This window comes from Trifolium pratense, linkage group LG2 (genome assembly GCF_020283565.1).
Source record: "Trifolium pratense cultivar HEN17-A07 linkage group LG2, ARS_RC_1.1, whole genome shotgun sequence".
Classification (NCBI taxonomy): Eukaryota; Viridiplantae; Streptophyta; class Magnoliopsida; order Fabales; family Fabaceae; genus Trifolium; species Trifolium pratense.
In genome coordinates this window covers 20,282,256-20,309,967 of record NC_060060.1, presented here as the reverse complement: position 1 = coordinate 20,309,967, position 27,712 = coordinate 20,282,256, and the positions used below count along the sequence as shown (strand labels likewise).

Here is a 27,712-nt window from a genome sequence, read left to right as displayed (position 1 = left end):
ATTCTTGGTAAGAATATAGTATTTGTGTTTTAATATTCTTGATATAAGTTATAATGGCTTAGCTTTGTAAAATTGTATTTTGATTTTGTATGTTTCCACTATTCAGCATTTTCCTACAATAATAAGTAAGGCTTTCTTAACACCGCAACAACGACGCATTAGTATGGTTCTTCAGAACACAAATATTTCCGTTGATTGTGAAATTCGAATGGCCGCAAGAAATCAACATGAGAGGTACATATCTGTAGGTTTTAATACATTTCTAAATGTTGCTAACATACAACCTGGCTCAAGATGTCGCTTCACTTTAGAGGATCCACCTCAAGTCTTGAATGTTGTTGTCATGGATCAACAACAGTAATTGTATTATGTCAAATAAACTTATCATGGCTAATGTGTTGTAGTTGATTATGTTATTAAGTTAAACCTTTGATTTAAACAATGCTATGTATTGTTGTCTAATGTTGTTTTTTGGTTTTCAGTTAAAGTTTAAAATATATAAACAATTATATTTATTGATTTTGTTAGGGTATTTAACATAGGTCTAAATATTATATTAAATAAGCTATGTCATTATTCAATCATACCAGCTATAGTCGCCCCGTGCATTGCACGGGTACGTATACTAGTCATCATACAAATAAAAGAGTGAAACACCACAACAATAAAATGGACAAGCAGATTTTGGTCCTAGTTAACTACCATTCCTCCTGCCACAATTACAAAGAGGCTAAGGAAGTTTTTGGTTCTGAACTTTCACCTAAAAATGCACAAGAAAATGTACTTCAAGAGTTCCTACCTGAATAGCTAAGTTTTGAGGATCAGCCAGCGTTGACTCAAGACGAGGTGAAATAGGGATATCTTCCTACTAAAAAACTGTCCAATAGGATTTTCGACTCAAATGTTGAGGGTCAAGTAGAAGGTGGAACTTGGTTTGGGTTATGGAGCCACTTGAAGCACTAGGCAATGCATTTCGCGTTATTATGCTATTATGCAGATTGAGATCCTTTCTGGTATTGGACGCTTCCGGTAGAAGAGAAATATAAACATGCGAAAGAAGTATCCAAACCAGGGAGGATCTCGATGCATGTTATGCCGACGAGTTTTACCCTCTCATATCAAACTTCTGATATTGGTGTTTTTAACTCATTGTTGGATGATAATATAAGACAGTTCTTAATCTATTTTGTTTCTTTTTTTATATAGAATTGACTTCAGGTTGATACGGTTGCTTACCACGGCCCCAGAAGTTAATAATGTCTTGTCTCTCTTCTCTGGCATCGGAGGCGCAAAGGTTGCTCTGCATCGACTTGGAATATTGCTGAAAAAATGTAGTATAGTATCGGTCAAAATAGCTGAAGTCAACAACAGAAACATTCTTCGCGGTTGTTGGTGAGAACAGACCAACCAAAAGGGAAATATAATTGAGGTTGAAGATGTACAACAAGTGTCATTAAATAATCAAATTTGGTGGATTTGACCTTGTCATTCGAGGGAGCCCCTGCAACAATCTCTCTGAGTCAGTAAGCATGGGCTGGTGGGCGAGAAATCGTCACTTTTTTACAAATATTTCAGGATAGTTGAAATTGATATACAGAGAAATGAGCTTCGGTGAAACAAGAAATGTATAGAAAGGGTTTTGTTAATGCTCACTTTTACAAGTATAGATCAGATTTGAAGGCACTACCAAAAATTAAGTAAATAAATAAAAGGAATAATCAAGTAATGCGCCATGAAAAATATGATAAAAATATAATGTAATGCATTTTCTTGGTGACAAATACGTTCACTTGAACACGCAGAACTTTGGCAAATAATCACACAGAAAAACAGTTTTGTATATTCCATTATTGTGTTTTTCAAATACTTACCACCATCACCATTAGTTAAGACAGATAAACCTCGACACTTGCAGTTTTTATCAATTGACATACAGGACAAACATTGATAAACCCATCACAATCTTTACACAAGCAAAGGTGCCTACAAGGCATCAACAACATGCAAACCTCTTTCGCTTTGCATGCTCTGCAAGAAAGATTCTCCATTCCTTGGTAGCTCTTGTAAATAGATTTCATAGGTGCATTCGGAATGCTCAGGAAGTTATTCGGATCTATATATGAGGCAGCATCGTCAACTTCACTGTCTCCAAACCCTTCTTTTAGTCCTTGCTCGACTCCGTTTGAAATTACCTGCTGAAGGTTGTTCCTCAACGCGTTTACAACCGATTCATTATATTTTGCTCTATAGTGCCAGTTTTGTGCTTCAATAGCGACTTGCTTTATTCTTTCGGCTAGCTCCTTGTTTTTACGGTTCATGTTCTCTATCTCCATGTCTTTTTCTTTTAGCTTCTTGCCAATACCTTTCTCAATGGAAGTAACGAGAGAAGTCATGTGTTTTTGCTTCATATCTCTGACTCCTTTTGATAACTGTTCCTTCTGTGAAGAATTGAAGAAGTAAAATCTCAGAAAAGTGAAAAATAACCAAAACAAGAATCATACAAAATTAACAGTTTATAATCAAAGCATATCATCCGTTTCTATATAAAACAAAAGAAAACAAAACCATCAATGCATTAAACATTGGATATATATTGTTCAAAAGGCGCTTATTTGTCGAGCATAGCTTGCTATGAAGCACAGACACCTGATAAGTCGACACGAAAATAATTTGAGAAATTGGATAATTGAATGTAACCAGATGTGTTGATGAGCACTGAGACATGTCAAACATTGGACACACATTCAATCTGAAGTATTGGTACTACGTAAATAACTTCTAAAGATCCATATTGATATATTACCTGAAATTTAATATACTGGTCCAACTCTTCTTGTTGCCTATCAAGCTCAGTTCTGATGTTGTCGCCAAGAGACAACATGATAGAAGGTGTAGCAGTTATGCTGCCACTGGCAGAAGTAACAGTTGAGTTACGCTCATCATCATCGTACGAAAGCCTTAATCCTGTTGACACATGGTTAGGATTTGGAATACTTGCTGATCGATCAGGTTCATCTTGACGAGCATTGTAATTTAAGGAAATTTGAAGCCTTTGCTGCTTTGAGATATCTTCCAAATCCCTGCTTCGGTTATTATTAGGCAGAATCATGGTACCGATATGCTCGTTTCCAAAGTTTACTGGACCAACACTACATCCAGCTTGTACTGCAAGATACATTGCATGTTCAGCACTCGACGATGAGGTAAAACTACAGATAAATTACAAGAACTATTAAAGGGAAATGATAGAATTTAAGGAACTGTGCAAAATGATAATGTGATCAAATAAGTATTAACATCTAATTGTACAAGAGAAAATTTGAATACCAGAACTAGCAATAGAAAATATAAAAAAAACGTCACACGGGTTTGTACTAGGACACGATACGGCATCACCAACCAATCCACCATTCTTGAGTTTAACAATCAATGCTAAAATAATGACAAAGGACACGTGATAAAACAGTTCTTAACCCTCTGGTTCGCAGGGTACGAGACTCTGATAATCCGGAGTTCAGCCAGCAGAAATCAAAGTCTAACAAAAAATTGTTTCATCCAAGATTCGAACTCGGGATAGACAAACATGGCATAATATACTCTCTTTCATCCCTATTCAAAAAACTGATTTGTATAACAGCAAGTAGCATAGCATAAAACACATTGAATCAAACAAATCTCTAACAAAAGCTAAGTTCAACAAATCAAACTTATCATGATGAACAACTACATTATAGGGGAAAAAAAACTCACAATTTCCAAACAGTTGCAACTGATTTGCTGCGTTATTTTGATACTGAATTTGAGTCTCATCTAAGAAACCAGGAAGAACGCGGTTTCCGTTGTTGTTTCCTCCAAACATTGTCTCAGAAAACCCAATTGTCTGCCTCAACTTATATAAGCTTTCAAATTGTATTATTGAAACTGCAAATAATAATCATCAACAAAAAACATAAAATTCCAAATTATGTATAAGAAACAAACATCAAATACTGCAACATCCTTAATCTAATCAAATAAAAAACAATAACTTAAACTAAATGCTATAAGATAATAATATCATAAGTCATAACACAAAAATTATAACAAAAGTTACCTTGATATTCAGAATCTTTATTGATTGATTGTATATAAGTCTTAACAAGAAGAGGAAAATGGAAACTGCAATCCAAAATCCAATCAAATCAAATATAAACCATGAAAATCAACAAAACAATAAAAAAAGACAAAAATTTTACAAAATTAAAAGATGCAAAAACCAAACAAAAAACCATGAAATATATATATATATACCTTGAGATTGAAATGGTAGTTGATGAAAAAAAGGATGGGAGAGATCTATCTAGAAAGAAAGAAAGGAAGGTTGAAGAAGAGTAGATGGTGGATGAATTATTATGATGATGATGATGAATATAGAATAGAATAGAAGGAAGATAAAGGAGTGGATGTTACATTGAAATTTGAAACCATTACTTTGGTATGTGACCAAAATAATTGAATAAATATATTTTTATTTTGTTTGTTGGGTGATTGGATATTCCAATGTGAAGAAGAAGACACACCACTCTTTCCGGAATTTCGCTATTAGCATTACCATCTGTCATGCATGACATAATAATAAATGTGTTTATTGAGTTATATTCTTGTGTGTTTGTTCTAACTAATTTTTGCTTTGGATAATCTTAAAAGACATATTCTATGGTCATTCTATACAAATTTCTAACTTATCAACTTGGATTGAGTTTAACAAAACAAACATGATAGACTCTCATAAAATGTGAATTAAGGTTTTTTTAACAAAAATTGGAGTTTAAATCTATATATCAAGAAAGATACTCGCATTTTTTCAATAGTCTAGTAATTAAACTCAGATTATAAATATGAAGAAATAGAAAATTTTGAGTTTAAAATTCGGCTCTCTAATAATATATTTAGTAGCTATCAACTGAATTATCCTTACGGAACAAAGATAATCACATTTTGTGTCAAGATGTTTCAAATAAATTATTTTTGTAACTTGATTAATGTGTGTATTAATCTAGTGAAACCAAATGAAAAAATATATTTATTATTTTTTTACAAGAAAAAATATATTGTGTTTTAGTGCATTTTTTGTAAAGTAGTAAATAATTTCTTTTTTGATAATAAAATAATTTCTTTTCTATAAATATCAGTCAACACCTTCAAATATTTTATCATGTGAAATTCTTATTTCTGGTGCAATAATTAAAGCTATTTATTTTATATTCAAAACTTTAATAGGAAAAAACTAAAAAATCATTAAAGTTTATTTTTGACAATATTTTACCAAATACCTTTAATTTAATTTTTAAAACTCTTATTGTTATTTTTTTATAAAGAAAATTTAGGGCGAGAGGATGGTGCTCCGGTTCAAATAACTTTTACTTTAGCGAATTCTGTTCATTAATTGAATAGCATACAAGTGTATTTTGAGAATATTAAAGGGTGTGAAAAGTAATTTTTAAATTTTTTTATTTTGAAGCCCAATAGGTCGTGATAAACATTTTTTTAATCCGGTCCATTTTTAATGATATATCATACAGTATAAATTAGTTTCGATTATAAAATTCTGAATATTCATTCATTCATTCAATTCAAAGCTTCGTTGCCCAGAGAAGAAAAGCGCTAGAAAAAGCAGAGAGTACAGAGAAGAAAATGATTATCCCTGTTCGTTGTTTCACCTGTGGAAAGGTTTCTACGCTTCCCATTACTCTATTCCTTCTTCTTTCAGTTGCATATCGTGGATTGTAGTTACAAAATTTGGAACTTTTTAACAATGTTAAATTTAGGGTTTATGGTTAATTCATGCTAAAATTGTTTGGTTTCGTCAAATTAGGTCATTGGAAACAAATGGGATTCCTATCTTGACTTTCTGCAAGCTGATTACACTGAAGGGTCAGTACAATAATCCCTTTCTTTTCCTATTTTTTTTTCTTGTTTATATAGCTGAATAGGGTATTTGTAGTGACAGAAAAACTGAATGGGTTTTTTCTGTGGTTTCTGTTTGTGAATGTGTTGCTTGTGAAATTGTTCATTAAAGACTTAGGCCCTGTTTGGATTCACAGCTCAATTAAGTGCTTATATAAGCCACTAGGTTTGGTCTAGTGGTGAGGGGTTTGGGTAGTATGTTATAGGTCCTGGGTTCGATCCCAGCTCATTGTAAACCGAAAAAAAAAAAGTACTTATATCATAACCATTTATCATTTTAAGTCTTTATGTAAAGCTATTTCTTAAATAAAAGAAAATAAAGTCAAACTGTTTTAATATAAGCTATAAACTGTTTACATAAGCCATATCGGAAAGCTTATGGAAATAAGCTGAAAACAGCTTATAGATATGTCATTTTCATTAACTCTCCCAAAAAGTCTCTCGCCAGTTCTTATGCCAGTAGATGAGCTCAAATAAGCCAATCCAAACAAATCCTTAGTTTCACAATTTTTTTTGGGTTCCATTGTTTTGTCTCTGGCATGCTTTGGCTATGAACTCAACTTTGTATCTAATTTCCTCTTGTAGTAGTATTATGAGTGGTCTCTACTGTTTCATTGCTGTTGGTATAAAAACATAATCAATTGATGTTTTTCTTAAAATTGCACTCCTATGTAATGGATGTTGCAGATGAGCATAACAGTAACTTGTAAATTCAAGTTTTATAACTTGTTCAAAGGCTGAGGGTAAACAAATGTCTGTTTTATGTTTTGTAAATTCAGTGATCTTGAGTCATAGTTTCAATTGCCGGTGTAAAATGGAATGCTCAAATGGTGGAGTTCACACTTGTTATTACCTTTTCAATATTTTCAAATTGTGAACTCAACCACACAGATAAAAACTTGTTGGGCAGTAGAAACAACTTGATGTAGACTACTAGACTATGCTTATTGCAGTATTTTTAGGATTGAACAATGGTTATAAATTAATAATTTGTTTGTATTTGGCACAACAATTTAAAAAGCGATCATGATGTTGATCTGCCCCAAACCCTTATTAAGGGGGATATTAGGTATCATTATTTAGATACTAGATGTGTTGACAGCATTTTAATGTTTATATCTCGTGGCAAATCTTAGTTTAAAAACTGTCATATTGACATAATGGTGGATGGATTGCAGTGATGCTCTGGATGCTTTGGGGCTCGTTCGTTACTGCTGTAGGCGCATGCTTATGACCCATGTTGACCTTATTGAGAAGCTACTGAATTACAATTGTAATTTCTGGTCCCTATATTATTCTGTGTGTGTGTGTGTGTGTGTCAATTTTCTGAAATAATTGGGTTTGTAATATCATACATTCATTTGAATACAGCTCTGGAAAAGCATGATGCCAATTGAGGATTCGTAAGGAACTACAGAGGACCAAGATATGTCAGTTGCACCGCAAGTCCTATGGCCATAAGTCAATTTTTTTTTTGTCCTTTTCCATCTATAAATTGTGTTGTAACAAGCAGTTTTATTTTGTGTTCTGGATCAGTTGTGGCTGTTGAGAGGCTACTGTAAGGTGCAGCTTATGCTAACTACTTTTAAATTTTAGAATGTGATATAAATCTGTGTTTTGGTAGTTATTGTAGAACATCTGGAATTGGGTTACTACTGCTGATTAGTGTTCTGACTAACCATAACAATATCAATTAATTGCTAAGTAAGTTGCTTGTGGGTTGAATTTTCGATTACCGGCATCAACTCCCCCTGTTTTGTGCTTTGTTTCAACAATGCTGTGACTGCCAATGAGCTACCATAATCAGGATTTCTTAATATTTAGAAGTAAGATAAGATTTGCACAACTATCTTGGCATGCTTCTTTTGCTCATGCAAGAAACCCGAAGTGTAAATTTTTCTGTGAAATTGTCTTCAATTCTCGTCCGTTCACCACACCCTGTCAGAAATTAAGTGTACAAATGATATGAGATTGAAATAAATTGGTGAGTGATTGTTTGAAATAAATTGTTGAATGATTGTTTGTTCACCTATACAATTTCTTTTGACAATGATGAAAATAAAAATAAATAATGCAACACCTATAAATTTTATTTTATTTTTGACTAAAACCTATAAAATAAAAAACAAAAGGTTTAGAGGAGTGGCAGGGTAGGTAGCAACTTTATTATGTTACCTGTGGCATAATAGAAATCAAGTTGTCTAAACAGATTAGTACTGTTAATTATATGTGCCGGGACAATTAAAACAAGTTTTCCGAAATACTTCTTCTGGTCCTATATATAAGAAATACTTTATTTTTTCGATTCATTGTAAAATTGATGAATCTAGACTTTATAGCACAATAATTACATTTATAATTGTAAAAATAAATGTTATTTCAAGCATTATTTCCCCCACTATTATAAAAACCCTTATAAAAATGCTTTAAATATGTTTTTTTTATCTCTTCAAATTTTGTTTTTGGTCCCGTAAAAAAAAAAGGTGGCATGTGCCAATCTTTATAAAAAGTTTTAGTCTCTGCTATTTTTCAGATTTTCAAAATTATTTAATTATTATTAAACTTTTAAATTTTTTAATAATTTTTTCAAGCATGTTCCTATTGAATAGTAGACATATTTCAACCGTTGGAGATATATATTTACTATGAATAGTATTGATTAGTTGGTTGAGATAGATAATCTATATAAGAGATTGTTACATATTTGAATTTAAATACAACACATATTTTAAAGGTTATCTCATTCATGCTGATATTTAAATACAACTCGTTTTTAATATCAAAAAGTTGGTGGTCACAGGAAAACAAAACAACAAAGGTCATTTTGAAGAGGATATTGTGTTAATAAATCACATTTTGTTGCAAGACAATTTGGGTTTGACCTTCCAAACCAGATTGCTTTTGATTTCATGAACTACGATATTTAACTTAAAATAATTGGGGTTATTGTTCGCTCATTCATATCTTGAGTTGTGTGTGTCTTGAGGATTTTTTTACCGTTAAGACTTGATTGAAATGTTGGGTGGCAATCCTCTCACCAAAGAGATCGGCTCGTAACCGAAAACCTGTTGATATATTTATTTTAGTCAAACACGCAAAATATTATGTTAACTTTATATCTCTCATTGCCGTGAACTATGTGATATTTGTAATTTTCATTCTCGTTCAAAACGAGAAACACATATTTGACCGTTTAGGATCATCCGCATTATCAAGTGTTTTGCCTAAGTAGTGGTGACTCTGAGTACAGTCCAGATGGGCGACCACCCAGGGGCACCAAGTTAATTTAATAATACGTTTATATATATATATATATATATATATATATATATATATATATATATATATATATATATATATATATATATATATATATATATATATATATATATATATATATATATATATATATATATATTTGGGTGAACACAAATTTACGTAAAATAGTTAGAGATTCTTATTACTTATTTTTATTTTGTCTTAAGTACCGTTTGACCCAGTTTTTTTTAGGTGTAGAAGCTATTTTAACCATTAAGCTAAAAATAATAGCTTTAAAATTAAAATTAAAGTTGTTTGGTAAATCTTACTATTTTTTTATAAAAAAAAGATTAAAAGTTGTATTTTATTTATTATACTAGAGTTAAAAGATATGTTTGAAAATATATTATCTTAAAACATAGAAGCTGTTTTTTTTACTAGAACCTTTACAAATTGTTGTTTGGCCTAGCTTCTTACTCCTAAGGAAAAATAAGAGGGAAAAAGTTAGGCCAAACGGTACCTTATATTAAGAACAAAAAAAGTGAAAAAGAATTCTATAAATAAGATGGAAGGATAATACGGTTATAATTTACGATTATTTTCTATTTCTAACATATATATTTATTACATATACATGGCTCAAAGAGTTGTTTGGTACATGAACAATTACTGAGAATGAATTCTTTTAAAAATATATTGGCGGTATTATACATGTAGTAGTTGATTGGGAATTGTTTTTGTGATTATTATGAATGACTTATAGAGTCACATTCGATGCTTGATGGTAACTCAATTGTATATGATTTGTTAATATTCAAATTTATTTTAAAATTTTTAAACTTCACAATATAATAGTGGTGTCATGAGTTGGTTGAGGCATATTTAACATATGAGAAAGAGAAAATCAATTATGTATTATTTATTTTTGATTTTAAACGTCATGATATTTATATATGTTATTTGTGTTTGAACCTCTCTTTAATTAAACTTTACAACTTTTAAATTTCTAAATTTAATATGAATTTCTCAATTTTAGATTAAGGGTGCGTTTGTTTTAGTTTTAAAAAAAGTGATTTTTTTTCTTTGTAAATTTATAAAATTAATATTTAGGATAAAATTAATATTTAGGATAAATTTGTAAAAACTATTTCAAATTCATCTTTTTATAAATTAAAAGGGTGATTTTGACATTCAATAACTTAAATATTCATGTTAGAGAATTGAACTTAATAAAAATCACAATTATTTAAAAAGACTATCTCTAAAAAATGATTTTTTATGAAAAACTATTTGAAATAGTTTTTTTATTTGTGTGATAGGAAGAAAAATAAAAATAGCTTCTTTTGAAAATTTATGATCCAAAATAATTTGTAACAGAATAATTAAATACTTAAAACAACATTTTACGAGAAACTATTTAAATCAATTTTTCATTTGAAACTTTTATAAAAAAACTTTTAAGGCAAAAACAATAAACTATAAAAATTATTTTTAAGAAAAGCTAAAACAAACAAACCTAAGTTCAAAAATTAAATTCTCAATCAAGATATCCAAGTTTGATCTCTAACTTAGCAATACTTGATTATCCAACAACAATCACAAATAGATTTTGTAGGTCACGATGTTTGGCCAATTAGATATGTGTCTCTGTCACTTGTGTATAAATATTTATTGTAATAATCATTTCAAAGCAATTAAAATATATTATTATGTACAAATTTTTTAATATATTATGTAAAAAAAAATCAAAAAATGAATATGTTATGTACAAAAAAAAATTAGCATTACTATTTAACTGTTTTGATATTTTAACGTTATACCATTTGTCAATTACTCTTATTTTTGTCAATAAAACTAATTAATGCTGTTATATTTGTTAATTTGTTGTTAATAATGAATTAAGTTTGTGGCTCTTCTTCTAAACAGTTCAGTACTTCAACTGGATGAATCATCAACACATGATTGAATTGAAGTGATTTATTTGTATTGTGTTGTTTTGATTTTGCTATTGTTGTGATTCATGAGACAATGCTTATTTTCTGTTTGATAAAATGCTTCAACCATGTACATGTAAAAGGACATTCATCATAAATGAAATGAAGCAATCACTTCATAATTATTTCAAAAGTAAAGTGTTGTTGGTCCATCTCTAGATTGATCTAAAACCTTTTATCGTGGATCAAATTGAACACTTTTTTGTGGAAAATTAATTGAACATTGTCCCTTCCTTATGATTCTATGATCTTATGATTCTTAAACATCCCAGTGTTGTGGACTCTTTTCTATTTGCAATATTAGAAAGTCTTGTAACAGTTTTGAATTAATAAGAAGTTGAATCTCAAATGTTATGGATATTGTTATAGCGTTTTTGTTGTGGCATAATTGATTGAAATATTCTATGTAACGCCTAAATCCAGTAGCATGAAATACTCCCCTTAAATTGCATTTGAACGCTCACTTATAAGCGTCTTCTATTCCAAGAAAGGTGAGATAGAAATGTTTGAATCTTGACATGCAAACACGCATTACTTATTTACTTATGCAGCTAAATTTGAAAGAGGGATATCCCTTTGGAGGGACGGACCTGGAGGGGGGCAAGCAGTGGCCAAAACCCCCCTCCTCCTCATTTACATACATACATATACATAATATATCATATACGATTGGTATATTATATCTATTATTTATCATTTACATTATATAAATAAGAATTTAATTGATATGTATTTATGGTGTAAAAATATTTATATTCTCGAACAATTATAAATGTTGAATTAGTAAAAATATAGCCTTTTAATTAACAAAAAAATAGTTGTTTTAAGTGGTTAAAGTTTTGGGTCTCTTAAGTAAGTGGTCAAAAGTTTGATATTTGGCTCTTGTGTATGAACAAAATTCGTTTGAGGGGAATAACTCATTTTTTGTGCCCCACATATTTCCTGGAGGCGATTAGTCATCAGTCACTATTAAACAAGAACTTCGTAAATATAACACGATAACATAAATAAAATATTACATGGATAGTGTAACAGAAAAATCTACATTTATTTTTATTATTTTACTATTTTTCGGCCCCAGTGTGATAAGCTTGTGGATCCGTCCCCGTCCCTTTGAATTATTTCTCAGTAACATCCTTCTTGTGAAAAGTATAGACGTATAGTTACCACCTCATGAACTTGTTGTTGAAAGAATGGAAGGGTTGTGATTCATTTATTATAGGTATGTTCTTTGGTGATAAGTAAATTCTAGATCATTATAATATGGTGCTTCTTCCATCTTCTGTAAAATCACTACTATAGATTTACCCTTTAGTAACATTTTTCAAGCAACACTGGAAAAATATATAATTAACTTTCTAAGAGCAAAGTTTACACTACCATGATAGAAAATCTTAGCAAATGCTTATATGTCATACTTATGTTTAAGTCTTACTTCAAAGCTTCCTGCAACACCTTACTGTGTTCTTAATTGAAGGTTAACTATAGTTAGCTAGGAAAATATTTCACAGCCAATTTGTCGCTCAACCCATGCATAACTTGTAGGTAAACTTATTTGCTAGGAATTAGCTACTAAAAGGGTAATATTTTTTTAATGTTACTAAGGATACTCTAAATGTTACTAAAACCCTTTAAAAACATAGGCTTTATAATCTAAAATTCTAAATAGGAAATTTTTTTTTTTTTATTTAAATTCCATATTTGTTGACTGTAGTGATTTCTTTGACCAGCCTACTAATTGAACAGAGAAACAAAACATTCTCACCATCATAAATATTGCTAATTGAATACATATATAAAAAAGTTGTGAGATAAAACTGTCAATTATTTAAGAAATTCTAAAGTGTCACAAATTGTCATCTCTTGAACCTACTTCTTAATTCATTGTTCATTACCAAGAGCATCTTTTTCTTTTTTCTTTCGGAAGGAAAATGACTTCATTAGATGCATATGCATCTTTAATGTTAAACACAAAAATAGCAGCTTTTTTCCTTGTCATATATGCTCTCATGATCAGCATATATTATTAATTCACTCAAATGGTGTCCTTTCCAAGATGGAATTTCTTGGTACCTTTCTTCCACGGAATCCATGTTCTTCTTCATTCACCTGAAAATTTTCACATATGAAGTCATCATGGTGCAGTCATTACAATAGTCAAGTACATCTACATGTATATATATAGCCAATGAAAAAGTTGGCTTTATAGCAAATATAAATGACATTTCATGAAAGTGATGGACATGGATCCACCGCGGTAAATAAAACACATCGTTACATGCATTAGTTGATATTGATCATTGATTTGAGATTGGTCGGCTAATGATACTAGTTTATATTTCAATTATCTAAATGTTAACCTTTGGAGAAAATTGCACTCAAAGCTTTAATAACACATACATCTCTTCTATTTTGTAATAGACGTTAACCTCCGTTAAATTACAAATGCATTATCGGTTTGTTTGCTTGCACGGCCACATATCCCTACCACGTGGTGAACTAAAAGCTCGTTTATAGTTTATGTCATTTTGGGCCTTAGAATACTAAAAAATATATATTGCGTTGGCAATTCAAATATTGTGTTCTAATGTATTGAACGTTAAATTTCTGAAGTTATAATATGAAATTTCTGCTTTATGGTGATATTTTACTAAAATTTCACATTCGCAATAAAAAAGAGATAATATATGTGCCATGTCTAAATAAAAATAAAAAAAAAACTATGTAATTTCCTTAACTAATTAACATAAGAATGGTGTGCAAAAAAAAAAAAAGGATGTGTGCTATTTAAGTGTACCATAGGAGATGTGAATGTGAATTCTCCTAAACTTAAAAGTATAATCTTTTGAAAATATAATGTCAAATGGCAATCAATAATAGAATACTATAATATATGAGAATCTACAATAAATTTCTAAATAAGTGGATCAATGTCATGCTGGTTGGAAACCAACAACATGATGATTTAAAGTCTTTGCCATTGAATGCATGAACTCTACCTTTACTATTCACCACCATGTGATATAAAGAAAGGAACTATTAATACTATAAATGTACACAGTGTCAAACCAAAGAATCTCCTCCTACTACTTATAACAAGTTTTAATAAGCTAAAATAATAATATTAGTTTTTTTCCAATTTTCTTTTAAAATTTCAATTATAAAGAAAACAAGTTATAAAATCAAAATTTTAAGTTTTTTTTTTTACCTCAGCATCATGAGGGTCCACTTGGGAGTCAAGATCCACTAGTTGATCTGTCTGGTTACAGCTCTCTTCATCTCCTTGAAACTGAATTGGGGGGCAATTGGCCCACTAAAATGAGGGGGAAAAAAATCAAAATTATGATTAATTCACATGTCTTAGAAAATTTTCTAAATTGCGTTCCATAATATAACAGTTTTAGAGGTCTCTGCAAAACTGCAACAGTATCAGAACCGCAATTTAAAATCACATGATTATGATTATGAAAAGAAAATTAGGCCTTACATTTTTTGCAGCTGTACTAAAAGCTTCCTTGTGAGCCATGTCAGGGTGTTGAGCCTTAAGCCTTTTAATCTCTTCTCTGCATTAAAAATATTACTCACAATATTAGAATTCAAAATTTCTAAGTCTATATAAAAGTGTAACTTTGTTTAGTGTAACATTACTTGATGAACCGGTTATAAGCTGATGGTGTTCTTTGTCTCTTCTCTGGTGCTGCATAGAACAATGATTCACTCATCAAATAAATATTGAAATCATTAATTAACGTGTTACAAATAATCATTTTACAACTGTTTATGAAGAGATTTAATCTCTTATAAAATTATACGAACTTTTATCACTGAGCAGACACCTTATGGCCTAATAAATAATTTTTTTATTGTTATACTAAATTTAGTAAGTAATTATCTTTTAATTAATTAAATTAAAAAGGATACATACGTTTATTGACGACATTGGTGATTGGAATTACATCATCTTCCTCACAATCCGAATAAGTCATCATGGATGAACTATTATTGTTCAAACCCTTGTTTGCATCTTCATCTGGACTACTACTTTCTTTTTGCTACAAAAATTGAAAACATGTCACAAATATGTTACTAAAATTAATATATAGTATATATAAATACATAAATATTTCATATTAAAGAAAATAATCACAAAGTATTTGAAATATTACCTCAAGATGAGTAAGAGATGCTAAAAGGTGAAAAGGGACAAAAGAAGCTTTCATCATATTAACTGATAAGAGACTTGTGCAGTGACCACATCTTACTGTCACAACCATTGATAAACTGTTGCATGGAACACTTACCTGTTGAATTAATTTGAAACAGAACAAAAATGGTGTTACATAATCTAAATGATATGAGATTAAGATTAAGTGAAGTTTAGAACTCATTAATTACCATTAAAATGGTGTTACAGAATCCACATTGTACATAACATATTTGTTCTGGAAGATCAAAGAGATGGTTTAGTGTTGACATGAGATTTTTTGAATGTGGAGATGAGTGATGAGTGTTTGTGTGTGAAAAGGGAAGAGAAAGAAGAGGTATAAGATATATGAAGATGTAATGTAACTCTTTTGACACAATGAAGCATTTATAGTTGAAGTTGGACACATAATCAATCAATCATCATCTCACTTTAATGATTTTGAGATATAATTGTGATTTTCTTTGCTGGAAACCACTCCAACACTGAAGCTAAACAAGTGGTGTATTTGATATTAAAAAAAATTGGTGAATTTGAATTTTTTATTTTTTTTCAAGCCTAATTTAACTCCTACAAACCGGCTTATAACGTGAAGATTATGCTGTATGCACCACTTATAAACACTTTCTATAATATTTATCTCATCAAATGTGAGACTCTTAACTTTCACATCTAAAGCTGGACATTTGGAGTATGGCTCGAGTGGTCCGATAACGGTGACCTGATAATAAATGACCTAACAAATTTTAGACAGACTCTAATACCATAGTAGAATTTCGGTTTGGACCTGCACAACCCCGACCAAAATGACTTACAAGTGATAAATCTTCGTTACTTATAAACATATTTTCAGACCTTATCTAATCAATGTTAACAAATATTAGGAGTACAATTAGGAATTGGATCTTATGTAGTCATCAACCATTCAGTTACGTTGCAGTCAGAAGATGCTAGCCGTCTGATCAAAATTAAATGGCATAGATCTTGATATAGTTTTAAATTTTGCAAAATAGTAAAGTTTCTGACTTTAAATCTAAATCGTCTGATTTCAATTAGACGTTCCGAATCTTGTTGACTGCATGCAATCATGGTCTTTGAATGCACTCTGGATCCGTACAATTACAATCACACCCTTTAGAATAGAGTTTATGATAATTTCACCTTGAAGATTATAATAACGGGCAAACTTTCCATTGGTTGCAGTGGCTCAAAGTTCTATGGTACTTTGCAGAATGAGTTAAAGTACTTGTTTGTTTCATGTGTTGTTTTCTCTTTTATTGACACTTATAACTCTCCAAGCCTTCTCTCTGTCCTAGATGAAAATGAAAGTGCAGAAAGAAGTGAAAGTTTCCACAAGGGCATGCATATAGAGAAGTTAATTAAAGAGGCATCTTATTAGGATTTGTCTTTCATGCAAGACAGCAAAACAAATTGACCAATGAAATAAAGTATCCTCCCCACTTTCTGTGCTCTCTTTGGCATGTGTCACTTCTCATCTATTTTTGTTTCAGATTTGAGTTATAGGATTATGTACTAACCATGTATTATCCATTTCATTCAAAACCTTTTTTCTGTTGTTTCCTTAACTCGATCCCATGTGATTGATTGCACATGAGTTAGATTTTGGAGGGTCAGTATTCATTCAACAAAATGTCCACCAAGATTAAATATAAATAAGGCGAGGATAGGTTGAATCGAGTTAGGTTTTGCAATTAATAAGTCTCTGGTCCGTAAAAATATAAAAGGTTTACGTCTGATTTATAGTTTGTTATAGGTTTATTTTTTTGGTCTGGGTATGACTTTTTAAGAGTGGATGCGGTTCCTCTACTGCATTTTTTCTCCTGTCCTCTCTCATGATCATTTTTTCTCCTTGTAGATCACCTTTTCTATATTTGTTTCTCTCATCTTTCTACACACACAAAATCACCTCGCAGCACTAATGTCGCATGAGGTGGTCTACTTCATTTGAAAGTGTGATAAGGACTATTAACCTATTTAAAATAATGTTTCATATCAACGTATTTAAATAAATAATCAGACTTATGTTTAAATAAACTAATAGACTAATGCGATTAAACTCTCTTTTTAGATTTAACGCGTTATGTTAGAGAATATGATTATATATAATATTATATTTCAATTCTAAATTACTAAAAAAAAAAATAACACCTCATGCATATAGTATCAATGTCCTTAGAAAGTGCTAAGATGAAGAAAATTGTGTTATGAGAAGATTGGCAAAGAGGTTTAGCTTATCATATCTTAAAATGGATTAGATTTTGTTCCATGAGGTCATTGCATTAAAGTGGGTGGGGTTTAATATGAAAATGCTTGCTTCTTTAATGCAAACAACTAACATTTGCAACCCTATTTTTATAGGCCTTGGCCTAGTTCATAGGGTGACTAGGACTAGATATTTCCACAAAGAACCATATTTGTGAAATTTCTTTACATGTTATGATAAATTTCTATGTCCCACAAACAAATTTAACGAAAGTTGTGAGGTAGGTAGGAATCAAGAACCGCGGATATACCTCTCTTATTGATGCATTATTAATCTTTTAAGTCAATTTTTGTAGGTTATTATAAAGATAAAGATGTTATTGGCTTTTTGCAATAATTATATGAGCTCATTTTTAAGCTATATTCATTGTTTATATTTTGGACTTTTCTGTTTTGATGATTTTGTCACAACCCTAAAAGATTGTGTGATTATTCCTTCTGCATTAATTATATCCACTCCTACTTAGATCTTATTTTTATATCTTGTTAGAAGAGTTTAGGAAATCACTTTCATGCAAAAATAATGAAGTTCTTGTGAAAGTTACTTTAGTTTCTTGTTTTCCTAAAGCAAAAGTTTGGTTATGAACTTATGAATGGTAAAAATAGGTGTTAAGGAAAGCTTTGAACATTTTATCAAGGGTTATATATGGTAGGACCAACCCAACAAATTTAGGAGGCAAAAACAAATTTTTTAACGAAGTCTTCAAAAAAATAATACTAATTAATTAAGTTTAAAAATTAAATTTTGTTTAGTATGAGATTTGAATTTAAATCTTAGAAGATGAAAACCATAATCTTGACTAAATATGTTAGCTTAACAGCTTTTTTATGCCGTTTTTCAGGATCGTTTCTAATATTTTGGTGGTTTAAGGACGAATCTACAATTTAGACCCTAACTAATATCTATCTATATTATATCTATACTATATATAAAAAGGATACATAAGTTTTGGTGTGAACTTTTCATAATACCGACAATACCCTTGATTTTTTTTGTAGCAACAAAAATCTTTTATTAACAAACTCATCATAAAATAAGACACATATTTTTTTTAGCAGCAAAAATATTTTATTAACAAAATGACCATAATATAAGACATATCTCTTTTATGGACATAAGTTAGACACAGGATGGCGCGGAACGCGCGTATCTGGCCCTGTAGTACTAGTATAAAGAGAATAAATGAATTTTGGTGTGGACTTTTCATAATACAAACAATACCCTTGTTTTTTTTTAGTACCAACAAAAATCTTTTATTAACAAATTCACCATAACATAAGACACATATTTTATTTTTGTTAGCAGCAAAAATCTTTTATTAACAAACTGACCATAACATAAGACATGTCTTTTTTTTTTACATAAGTTAGACAAAATTAGTGTATTATAAAAATTGAATGCTAAAAAATACTCATACAAAACAATTCATATGTGTATTTCAAATTTCTATATGCAATCATGCAAAGTCACTAATAATCGTGTTCACATCAATATGTTATATAAGAGAAAACTAAGGATAATTGATGAGTTGCAGTAGAGAAAAAAAATATGGAGGAAGACGATGGTTGAGCGAAATTGCAAGAAGAAAAGAAATGCAAATGTGTGTGTAGTGATAAGAAAGTAGTACGAATGTGGTCTGGGAAAGAATTTGATATTTGATATGAATAAGAGATACATACGCTTGATCATTGATAGTTACGTATAATTGTAGACTAATAAATTATCAACATATCAAATATATCACTGATTCATAATTAATACCTATATATTTATATGTTCACTGATAGAGAGTAAGACTCGACAGACAAAATTAAGAATTTGATATTTATTTTTTTCTTGGGCTTGTTAGTACCCTGAAAAAATTATTTTGGGACCCAAATTTTAGACTTATTTTTATGGACCTAGGAGGTTCGCCCTGCCTCGGATACGGCACTATCGGTTTTTATTCTTATTTTTAGAAAAATTGAAACACGAGATGAAACTTTTAAAAGTGGTTTTTTTTTATTTAAAAAATAACTTTTTCACCAAAAAAATGTATCAAACGGGCTATAATGCGTCAACTTTGTATATTAATAATTCTAACATACCCTTTTAAATATGGATGTTTTATCTTTGATTTATCATATACTTTTCTTACAAAAAGCAAAGTATGTTCCAAGATACTTAGTAATATTAACAATAGGTATTTTATAAGAAATAAGAAAGTTGATAAATATATTTAGTAATTTAAATGTGAGACTTATAGACTTTTTTTTTCAAACAAAACTTATATTTAGGGACAAAGTTGGTATTTATATTATAAGTAACGGGAAGAATATTTTTACTAACTTTGAGTATCAAAGGTGACAATATAAGAAGCTTCTTTGCATATGACATCTATCCAAAAATGGCTAATTTTGCTCTTGTTCTAAAAAAAGATAAAATTTTGTCTTCTTTAAATATGTTATACCATATTTACAACTCATATTCCAAGCTGTTATTTCACATTAGGTGTCTTTGACTCACTGAAACTTTTGCTATCTACATGAACATGAGAAAACTATAAAGTGCAAAGCTATGCACCAATTTCATGGCATGAAATGGATACCTAAAATGAGAGAAAGAGTAAATTGAGTTAGCTTTTAAGACACAAATCAGAACTTGAATAGACTATCTCATAATTGTGAGATGTAGTAGTTCAACTTCAAGGAAAGGGACTAAAAATATTTGTAAGTGTTTTTTTGAAGTTTGAACTAAAATTGGTGAGCCAAGTTTTAGATCATTAAACTTTGTAGAGTGACACATTGAGGTGTCACTGTTGTCAATTGAAATCTAATCAAAGGTTTCCAACTACTACTTGGTTGTCAATACACATTACTTGGTCAGAGTTAGTATACTACTATTTAATTGGACTTAAAAAGGTTTAGGCTTTGTTCAATAAAAAATAGCGGATAGCTGATAAATTAGTTTATAGTGGATGAACTTATAGTGAATAGCTTATAAACTAATTTTTAACTTATAATAAATAAGCTAGCTGATTGAATATGTAGTGTTTAGTAAAATTAGCGATTGAACTAGCTTATAAGTATGAAATGATATAAAAAAAAATATGTTTAACTAATATTTAATTGTTTTTCAAGTAAGATGGCAGGGGTAAAATTAGAAGAAAAAAAATGATAAGTTATAAGTTCATAAGCTACTTGAAATAACATTTGAAAAATAAGCTATAAGCTTTTTTTGAAAAATATTTATCAAATAGGTGTTTTTTTTCATATGAACTTATATATAAGCTATAAACTAAAAATCCGGCCTTATAAAAAGAGCTTTAGTTAAATTGTAGTTTAATGAAGTTGACAAAGTTTTTAATCGGTTCTGTTTTTCTCTTCTAATTGATGCTTCAGATTTTTTGTGGCTCTTTTAAAAATTTATATTATGAAAAGCACAACTTTTTTTGGTACTTTTTAAACCTAGCACACTAAAAAACACAATTCTACACAATGACAAAAGGAGAACTACAAACTTCTACAATAATTTACTATAAACTTTTTATATAGTCATCGATTAGAGAATTTATAATTCAGACTAATATAGTTTGTCATTTGACTATCTAGGTTAACTTGGTGGTAAGTTTGAAGAGTTGATATCTTCTCAATTTTTCAAAAGAAATAGTTTTTTTTTTTTTTTGGAAATAGATGGTTTTTGAAGAGTTGATATCTTCTCAATTTGAATACTAGTGACTAGTGAGTGGAATTATGTAATCATTTTCCTTATGTAATTCCATATCCAACTAAAGCACCGTAGCATTATTCAAGTTGTGTCCAATCCTTCAATTTATTTTACCGTTGCACTGCTATTCTTTTTTTTAAAAAAAAAAAAATCTATTATTTTCATGCATTTTGTGCTAATAGTTTATTTTAACATTTATGAATTTATTAATGTATTTTCTTTTGACTTATTTTTCATGTATTGTGTTATTTGATGAAGAAAAAAATGTATCGTGTTATTTAATAATACGTCATTTTATGTTTTATGTATAATATAGATATATTTGAATTATTATTTTCACTAAACATTTGACCTATTTTATTTCACTAGCTTATTTGTACATATTAACTTAAAATATAAATATATTGTGGAATCATCGGGACCTATAGTTTAGATTTTTTTATGGTGATATTAATATTTTAAAAAAATAGTTGAGTTATTTAAAGAGTTGAAAAGTGTAAAATAATATAAAAAATTAGAAGAAAATCATTTCAAGAATTAAATTAAGTGGCAGGAACTATCCTAGACATGCTTGGTCACACTTTACAGAGATTTGGTGTATGTTTGGATTGGAAATAGATTTGGGAAAATCATAGTAATGTGATTTTGTTCATTTGTTGAAGTTCAAAAATATATTTTTTGTCAAAATTACAATGACTCGACTTGAATCTAAACATGCACTAAATTAAATGTTAAGTGTAATGCTTCGACATGTAAAAGTTTTTTTGTTTTGCTATGTATTTTTGTCTAATTCATGCTTCTGTTTAATTGTGTGCTTTAAAAGGGTAGGATTATAGGAAATGTTAGAAAGTAATAACAATCTATTCGTGGTAAAACTTTCTCACAATTCCCTAAAACTTTCTTGCAAAGTAATAACCATAGTTTGCTACACAGAGGACAAAACAAATACTCCATCCGATCATATTTTAAGCAAATTTAACTTCTTCTTTTTTTATACATTGAAGAATAATATATGTATGGTATATGCTTATATTATAGATCACATATATTCATTATTCAACGTATAAAAAAAATCAAATTTACTTATAAATATAATTTGTGGAAGTATGCCTATAGCAATTATGATAAAGATACAGAGAAGACAAAGTAGAAAAGTAAAATTAATGTGAGTAGCATCGTAGAAGAGTAAAGAACAATTATCTATACAATAAACCAATTCGAATTGGGCTCGATAAAAGCATAAAAGCTCTGACCAGTCCCATTCCCAGTTCTCCTAACAAAACTAAAAGAAACCATGGATTGTTGCTTATCACTTACCAGTGACAAATGGCAACATTTTTTAGCTATTTTCCCCTGGATTATTACTTATTAGTGATTAGTGATTAGTGATTATACTAAAAAGGTATCGTAATATTAGCCTCAATGCTTCATCATGTGTTCAGACTTTAATTAATGAAAACTAGTTTTTCCAAGGGAATATGGAGGTTGGCATGACAACACCAGAAGTTAGGTCGATTTCTGCCTAGGTCACTTCGCAAAGGTGAGGAAAAATATCAGTTGAAAACAAGATAGATGCGGTGGAATTTCGGTGGAATTTCAATATCCAACGGTGGAGATTTAAATGGTCTTGTTATGCATCATACAATACTTAACAAGGTATGGCACCTTAGAATTCACCTACAAACATGATACGACAGGACAGTACAACACATTTAGATTGACTATCATTTAGATTGACCAAATATTGCTGCAATGAATAATGTGTTTGCACTTGCAGCATCGTTTTACATTTTCATCTTTTGTTTTTGCGGTGGACATGTTTTTCAATTGGCAGTGGAAAAAAGCAAACATCATACTAGAACCAAATAGCAACATTATGACAATCACAAATCCTTATTAACAAATATGGCTTCATCGAAGAAGTTTGAGTTGTTCAAAGTAAGAACAAAATAATTGTTTTGCATTCTTAATTCTTAAAAAAAAATTGCCAAAACATCAATTTTTTATCTAGCAAGAACAATTATCCTCAACAAAAGGAAGAAACGGATGCATGGCAAGTAGTTAAATTTGATAAATAGAACAAAGATCGCAGAAATTAGGCTAATGCCTATAACTCTATAGAATAAAATAAAAACAAAGTCATTGTGAAAACAAAACCACAAAATTTCCATCTTTCTTATCGTGCAAATATAATCTGAATAAAATAATTCAAAAACAAGCTACGAAAATACCACAAAAATGAAACTAGCACCTTTGAAGACAGTGCCTTAACTATTCTTAGACCAATAAAGTGAACATACAATGTTTTTAACTACTTGTCATGCATCCTTAACTATCACAAAACTGGAACTAGAAAAAGTGAAGAAAATGTCTTAACTATCAATGTCTTAACTATCATAACAATGTCTTAACTATCAACTTTGAATAAAACTTATTCATCATAAGGCAGATGACAAAATTGCACCATATAAAATATGTTCATGGGAAGCTGAAAGAATCAATTCCATTACTATATTGTGTTGTATCATAAACAGAGATCCCAATTATTAGGCCATTGTATACCATAATGAACCGGCATAATATACTTACTAAAAGAATAATCAACTCCACCTAAAAAACAATCACAGGTTGATATATTGAAAAAATATACAACATCTCAATCACAAATCTCCATATTCACTTGGACCTTTTTTCAATCACGGGTGTAAAAGTATACAACACTGGACAATGGAAATGGATTCTTTCAATTGAAAAAACAAAACTTCAGGAAAAAATACAGAAATTTAGGTCTTAATCTCTATATTATCTCCTTAAGTTTGATCAAGTTTAAAAGTCAAGAGAATCTTGATACTAGACAACTATCATTCACAGCAATTAGTACTATACTTAAGATCAAACCATTCATCCAAATTCAACATCTCAATCTCAAACCATACAATCTGCTAAAAATTTCTATCCAATCACAATTTTACTAATGGAAATACATTTCCAACAAAACAGGCATAATTACACAAACTAATCACCTAAATCAACAACATTTTTTAATATCTAAAGCAACCCACCAAAACAATCGCAATTGAAACAAATTAAACAGTAATACACAAATCTGATTCACACCAAATCAGAAATATCAAACAACATCATAAATAAAATTAACACAAAATAGTATATTAAAATTAAACCATTCATGCAGTCATAGTAGTAACAAAAATTGTCAACAAACCCACATATCCAAAATGATAAATAACAAAACTTTAAAAACTAAATATCCAAATTAAAAATACTTAGCATAACATAAACTCAAAATTAAGCATCAGCTTTCTGATAAACATAGGTCAAACCACACTTGCCACAATAATGACGATCAAAATGATTAGCCATGAAAGTTCCAGCACCACATTCAGCATTAGGACACTCCTTCCTCAATCTCTGAACCTTCCCAGAATCATCAACCTTATAAAACTGAAGAACCGCAAGCTTAACCTTCCTATGCTTATGCTTAATCTTCTTTGGCTTAGTGTAAGTCTTCTTCTTACGCTTCTTAGCACCACCACGGAGACGGAGCACAAGGTGGAGGGTGGACTCTTTCTGGATGTTGTAGTCGGCGAGAGTGCGACCGTCTTCGAGCTGTTTTCCGGCGAAGATGAGTCGTTGTTGATCCGGTGGAATTCCTTCCTTGTCTTGGATTTTGGCCTTGACGTTGTCGATGGTGTCAGAAGATTCAACCTCGAGGGTTATCGTCTTACCCGTTAGGGTTTTGACGAAGATCTGCATCTTCGGATATTGGGATTAGGGTTTGCGCCGGGAGAGGGAAATGGGTGGGGAATGAGAGTTTGTGAGTTTGATTGAGAATTTATATTGTGGAATTTGGGGATTAGGGTTTGATTTTTGGGCTTTTGAGAAAGCCCAATGAGGCCTTTTAGATTTTAAATTTTTATTTTAATTTTGTGGAATTTTTATTTTTGGTGGTGTATTTTAGTTTTATGCAAATTGTTAAATAAACCCGTCTTTTTAATGATACCTTCACCTTTTTTAAATGAAAATATTGTTTATCGGAAAAAGGAAATCATAAATCGGGAGTAAATTGTCAAATACCCCCCTAAAATTTTAAAATTCATCAAATATTCTCCTGAAATTTGAAAATAGGCAAATACCCACTGAAATTATAAAAAGTCAATCAAATTGCCCTCTGGCACTACCAGTCAGAGTCCACGTCATGGGGTAATTTGATTGACTTTTTATAATTTCAGGGGTATTTGCCTATTTCCAAATTTTAAGAGGGTATTTGACGAATTTTAAAATTTTAGGGGGTATTTGACAGTTTTCTCCATAAATTGGTATGATATGTTAACAAAAATTAATTGGTATTAATAAGTTTTCTTCAACAATTTGTTCTAGAAAAAATTCATTGATCACTTGAGCAAGATCACTTAATAAGTTTATGATTTCTCGATTTTGACCTCTACATTTTCGGATTTTTTTTATCAAATAAAAGGTTGAAAGTTTGACTACTTTGTAAAAAAAAATACATGTATTGCTTCTCGAATTTTCATGAGTGAAAATCCTTTACTACATATAGCAACACTCATCTGCATGATTTATCAATTTTGACCACTATAATTCCTTATTTTTTGTAACTCAGTAAAAAAAAAGGGGCTTGTATTGCTTTGCGGGTTTCATGAGTGGAATCCTTTACTACATATAGCAACACTCGTTTTTAAAATGTTCTTCATTCACTTTCTAGGTAAAATTGTTCATCTCCTTCATTTTCAATTTCAAAAAAATAAAGTGCAACGCCAAATCTCAATTAGAAAGTGAATGTCTTAAAAACAATTGTTAGCATTTATTTTTGAAGTCATCACAATTCTTTCTTTTATGACGTTAACTGTTTTATTTATAAAAGAAAAAAGATTGAAGGCTTATGACATTTTGTTTTTTTTTGAAAATTTTGTATCCGGGGGTATTTTGCTTATAACATTTTGTTAATTATCAAATGAACATATAAGGTGCATGGTAAAAAAGAAAGTGAGAACTAGTTGAGAATAATGTTGTATTATTTAATGCATGAAACATAGAGGGTGATCCGCTGTAATTTTACTAAAGCTACAAAGAAAATGTAATCAAAGCCTGAAACATGTCATGAAATGAATTGTAACAGTAAGCTATAGAGACCATTTTTTGAGTTGGTACTTGGTAGGGACATCGGCATCGCATTTATACGTGAGGATTGAGATTCCGAATTTTGAACACTTTACTTATTTATTTCAATGATCAAATTTCTAACCACTAAACTATCTAAAAATACAATAGTTATGAAGAAGGATATGCTTGTGTACATAAAAGAAACACTTCTTTTTTTTGGTAGAGAAAGAAACATGTTTTTTATTATGTGTGAGTTGTCCTCTAAATTGTTATTTGTTTATATGGTCACATATTCAATTGAAACTTCCCACCACGTGAACCTTCAGTTTTGGAGCTTAAGGGTCTGTTTGGTTCAACGGAGGGGAGGGGAGTGAAGATGAGGAGAGAAATTTTAATTACATATATATGTTTGGTTGAGAAGAGGAGAGAGGAGGTATTTTGATTAAATATATGTTTGGTTCACAAGGAGAGGGAAGGGATTCTAAAATTAATTTACTTTTTTATCCTTGCCATCTTTACAAAATCTCAACATTTTAAAATTATTTGGTATTCACTACATAAACAATCAAATATGAAAACTCAATAACCGAAAAACTCCGGGAATAATCAAATGCAAAATTCTAACAAAATTTTTTATGTTCAAAAATATTATAGCACTTCTAAAATAATGTGTAGAATATGAAAATATGTATAAAACAATCTATTGATAGTTAATTTTCCTAAAAAAACTTGTTGATAGTTATATATATATATATATATATATATATATATATAGTTCAACGAATTAAAAAGTGTTCATTTTATCTATAACATAATATAAAGGAGATTTTTTAATACCTATTTTACCCTTCAATCCATACAACCAAATAGACAAGCAGTTCTTACATATGCCACAACACAAAATTGCACATATTTCCTTCTCTCTTTTCTACTATCATTGTTCACGTAAAAAACTAACATCTACGAAGCGGTTCCATTCCCTTTATTTTTGCAACTGCTACCATCATAAAAAGAAAATTTGTGTAGCTATTCCTGATTCCACAATCCACAACACACTAAGTTTGTTTTTGTGAAGTTTAGCCACAAAAAAAAAAGTTTGTTTTCGAAAGTCGGTTGCTGAAAATTGGGAAAGATGAACCGCAAGAACAGTTAAACCATTGTGAGAGGAAGAGAGGGATT

General features: G+C 30.0%; 4 protein-coding genes across 8 annotated transcripts; 1 reads left to right on the top strand and 3 right to left on the bottom strand.

The window, feature by feature from the left end:
• Positions 1 to 635: 635 nt before the first annotated feature.
• On the bottom strand, positions 636 to 4,603 carry LOC123908310 (probable BOI-related E3 ubiquitin-protein ligase 2). Of its 5 annotated transcripts, none has more exons than XM_045958916.1 (6): positions 4,291 to 4,584; positions 4,094 to 4,158; positions 3,751 to 3,921; positions 2,804 to 3,165; positions 2,010 to 2,438; positions 636 to 1,321 (listed from the first exon to the last, which is right to left on the bottom strand). In XM_045958916.1, exons 3-6 carry the CDS (start codon positions 3,857 to 3,859, stop codon positions 1,199 to 1,201), a joined length of 1,023 nt encoding a protein of 340 aa, XP_045814872.1. In that variant the 5' UTR covers positions 3,860 to 3,921; positions 4,094 to 4,158; positions 4,291 to 4,584; the 3' UTR covers positions 636 to 1,198. The 5 variants fall into 5 exon arrangements, with proteins under 5 accessions (XP_045814872.1, XP_045814873.1, XP_045814871.1 ...); XM_045958917.1 differs by lacking the exon at positions 636 to 1,321 and adding an exon at positions 1,328 to 1,501 and having other exon boundaries at positions 4,291 to 4,582; XM_045958915.1 differs by lacking the exon at positions 636 to 1,321 and adding an exon at positions 1,360 to 1,501 and having other exon boundaries at positions 1,872 to 2,438; positions 4,291 to 4,581.
• Positions 4,604 to 5,590: 987 nt separating this feature from the next.
• LOC123906902 (DNA-directed RNA polymerase subunit 10-like protein) lies at positions 5,591 to 7,671 on the top strand. Its single transcript, XM_045956920.1, has 4 exons — positions 5,591 to 5,709; positions 5,855 to 5,913; positions 7,125 to 7,219; positions 7,318 to 7,671. The coding sequence occupies exons 1-4, from the start codon at positions 5,674 to 5,676 to the stop codon at positions 7,341 to 7,343; spliced, it is 216 nt and encodes a 71-aa protein (XP_045812876.1). The 5' UTR covers positions 5,591 to 5,673; the 3' UTR covers positions 7,344 to 7,671.
• Positions 7,672 to 12,862: 5,191 nt separating this feature from the next.
• LOC123906901 (axial regulator YABBY 4) lies at positions 12,863 to 15,917 on the bottom strand. The gene is made up of 7 exons (XM_045956919.1): positions 15,594 to 15,917; positions 15,365 to 15,499; positions 15,124 to 15,250; positions 14,847 to 14,895; positions 14,686 to 14,761; positions 14,407 to 14,511; positions 12,863 to 13,307 (listed from the first exon to the last, which is right to left on the bottom strand). The coding sequence occupies exons 1-7, from the start codon at positions 15,672 to 15,674 to the stop codon at positions 13,230 to 13,232; spliced, it is 651 nt and encodes a 216-aa protein (XP_045812875.1). The 5' UTR covers positions 15,675 to 15,917; the 3' UTR covers positions 12,863 to 13,229.
• An 8,621-nt stretch (positions 15,918 to 24,538) lies between these two features.
• LOC123906900 (ubiquitin-40S ribosomal protein S27a) lies at positions 24,539 to 25,241 on the bottom strand. The gene has a single exon (XM_045956917.1). It carries the CDS (start codon positions 25,163 to 25,165, stop codon positions 24,698 to 24,700), a length of 468 nt encoding a protein of 155 aa, XP_045812873.1. The 5' UTR covers positions 25,166 to 25,241; the 3' UTR covers positions 24,539 to 24,697.
• Between the last annotated feature and the right edge of the window lie 2,471 nt (positions 25,242 to 27,712).

What these genes read in the sequence shown, in the direction of transcription:
- LOC123906900 (XM_045956917.1), bottom strand. Translation starts at nt 25,165, where the DNA reads ATGCAGATCTTCGTCAAAACCCTAACGGGTAAGACGATAACCCTCGAG.
- LOC123908310 (XM_045958914.1), bottom strand. Translation starts at nt 3,859, where the DNA reads ATGTTTGGAGGAAACAACAACGGAAACCGCGTTCTTCCTGGTTTCTTA. An exon ending in GTTGCAACTGTTTGGAAATT is followed by an intron (nt 3,166 to 3,750) that starts GTGAGTTTTTTT and finishes TGTATCTTGCAG; the next exon opens with TACAAGCTGGATGTAGTGTT. An exon ending in ACCAGTATATTAAATTTCAG is followed by an intron (nt 2,439 to 2,803) that starts GTAATATATCAA and finishes AATTCTTCACAG; the next exon opens with AAGGAACAGTTATCAAAAGG.
- LOC123906902 (XM_045956920.1), top strand. Translation starts at nt 5,674, where the DNA reads ATGATTATCCCTGTTCGTTGTTTCACCTGTGGAAAG. An exon ending in GTTGTTTCACCTGTGGAAAG is followed by an intron (nt 5,710 to 5,854) that starts GTTTCTACGCTT and finishes TCGTCAAATTAG; the next exon opens with GTCATTGGAAACAAATGGGA. An exon ending in CAAGCTGATTACACTGAAGG is followed by an intron (nt 5,914 to 7,124) that starts GTCAGTACAATA and finishes GATGGATTGCAG; the next exon opens with TGATGCTCTGGATGCTTTGG.
- LOC123906901 (XM_045956919.1), bottom strand. Translation starts at nt 15,674, where the DNA reads ATGTCAACACTAAACCATCTCTTTGATCTTCCAGAACAAATATGTTAT. An exon ending in CACCAATGTCGTCAATAAAC is followed by an intron (nt 14,896 to 15,123) that starts GTATGTATCCTT and finishes TGTTCTATGCAG; the next exon opens with CACCAGAGAAGAGACAAAGA. An exon ending in TTAGTACAGCTGCAAAAAAT is followed by an intron (nt 14,512 to 14,685) that starts GTAAGGCCTAAT and finishes CCCTCATTTTAG; the next exon opens with TGGGCCAATTGCCCCCCAAT.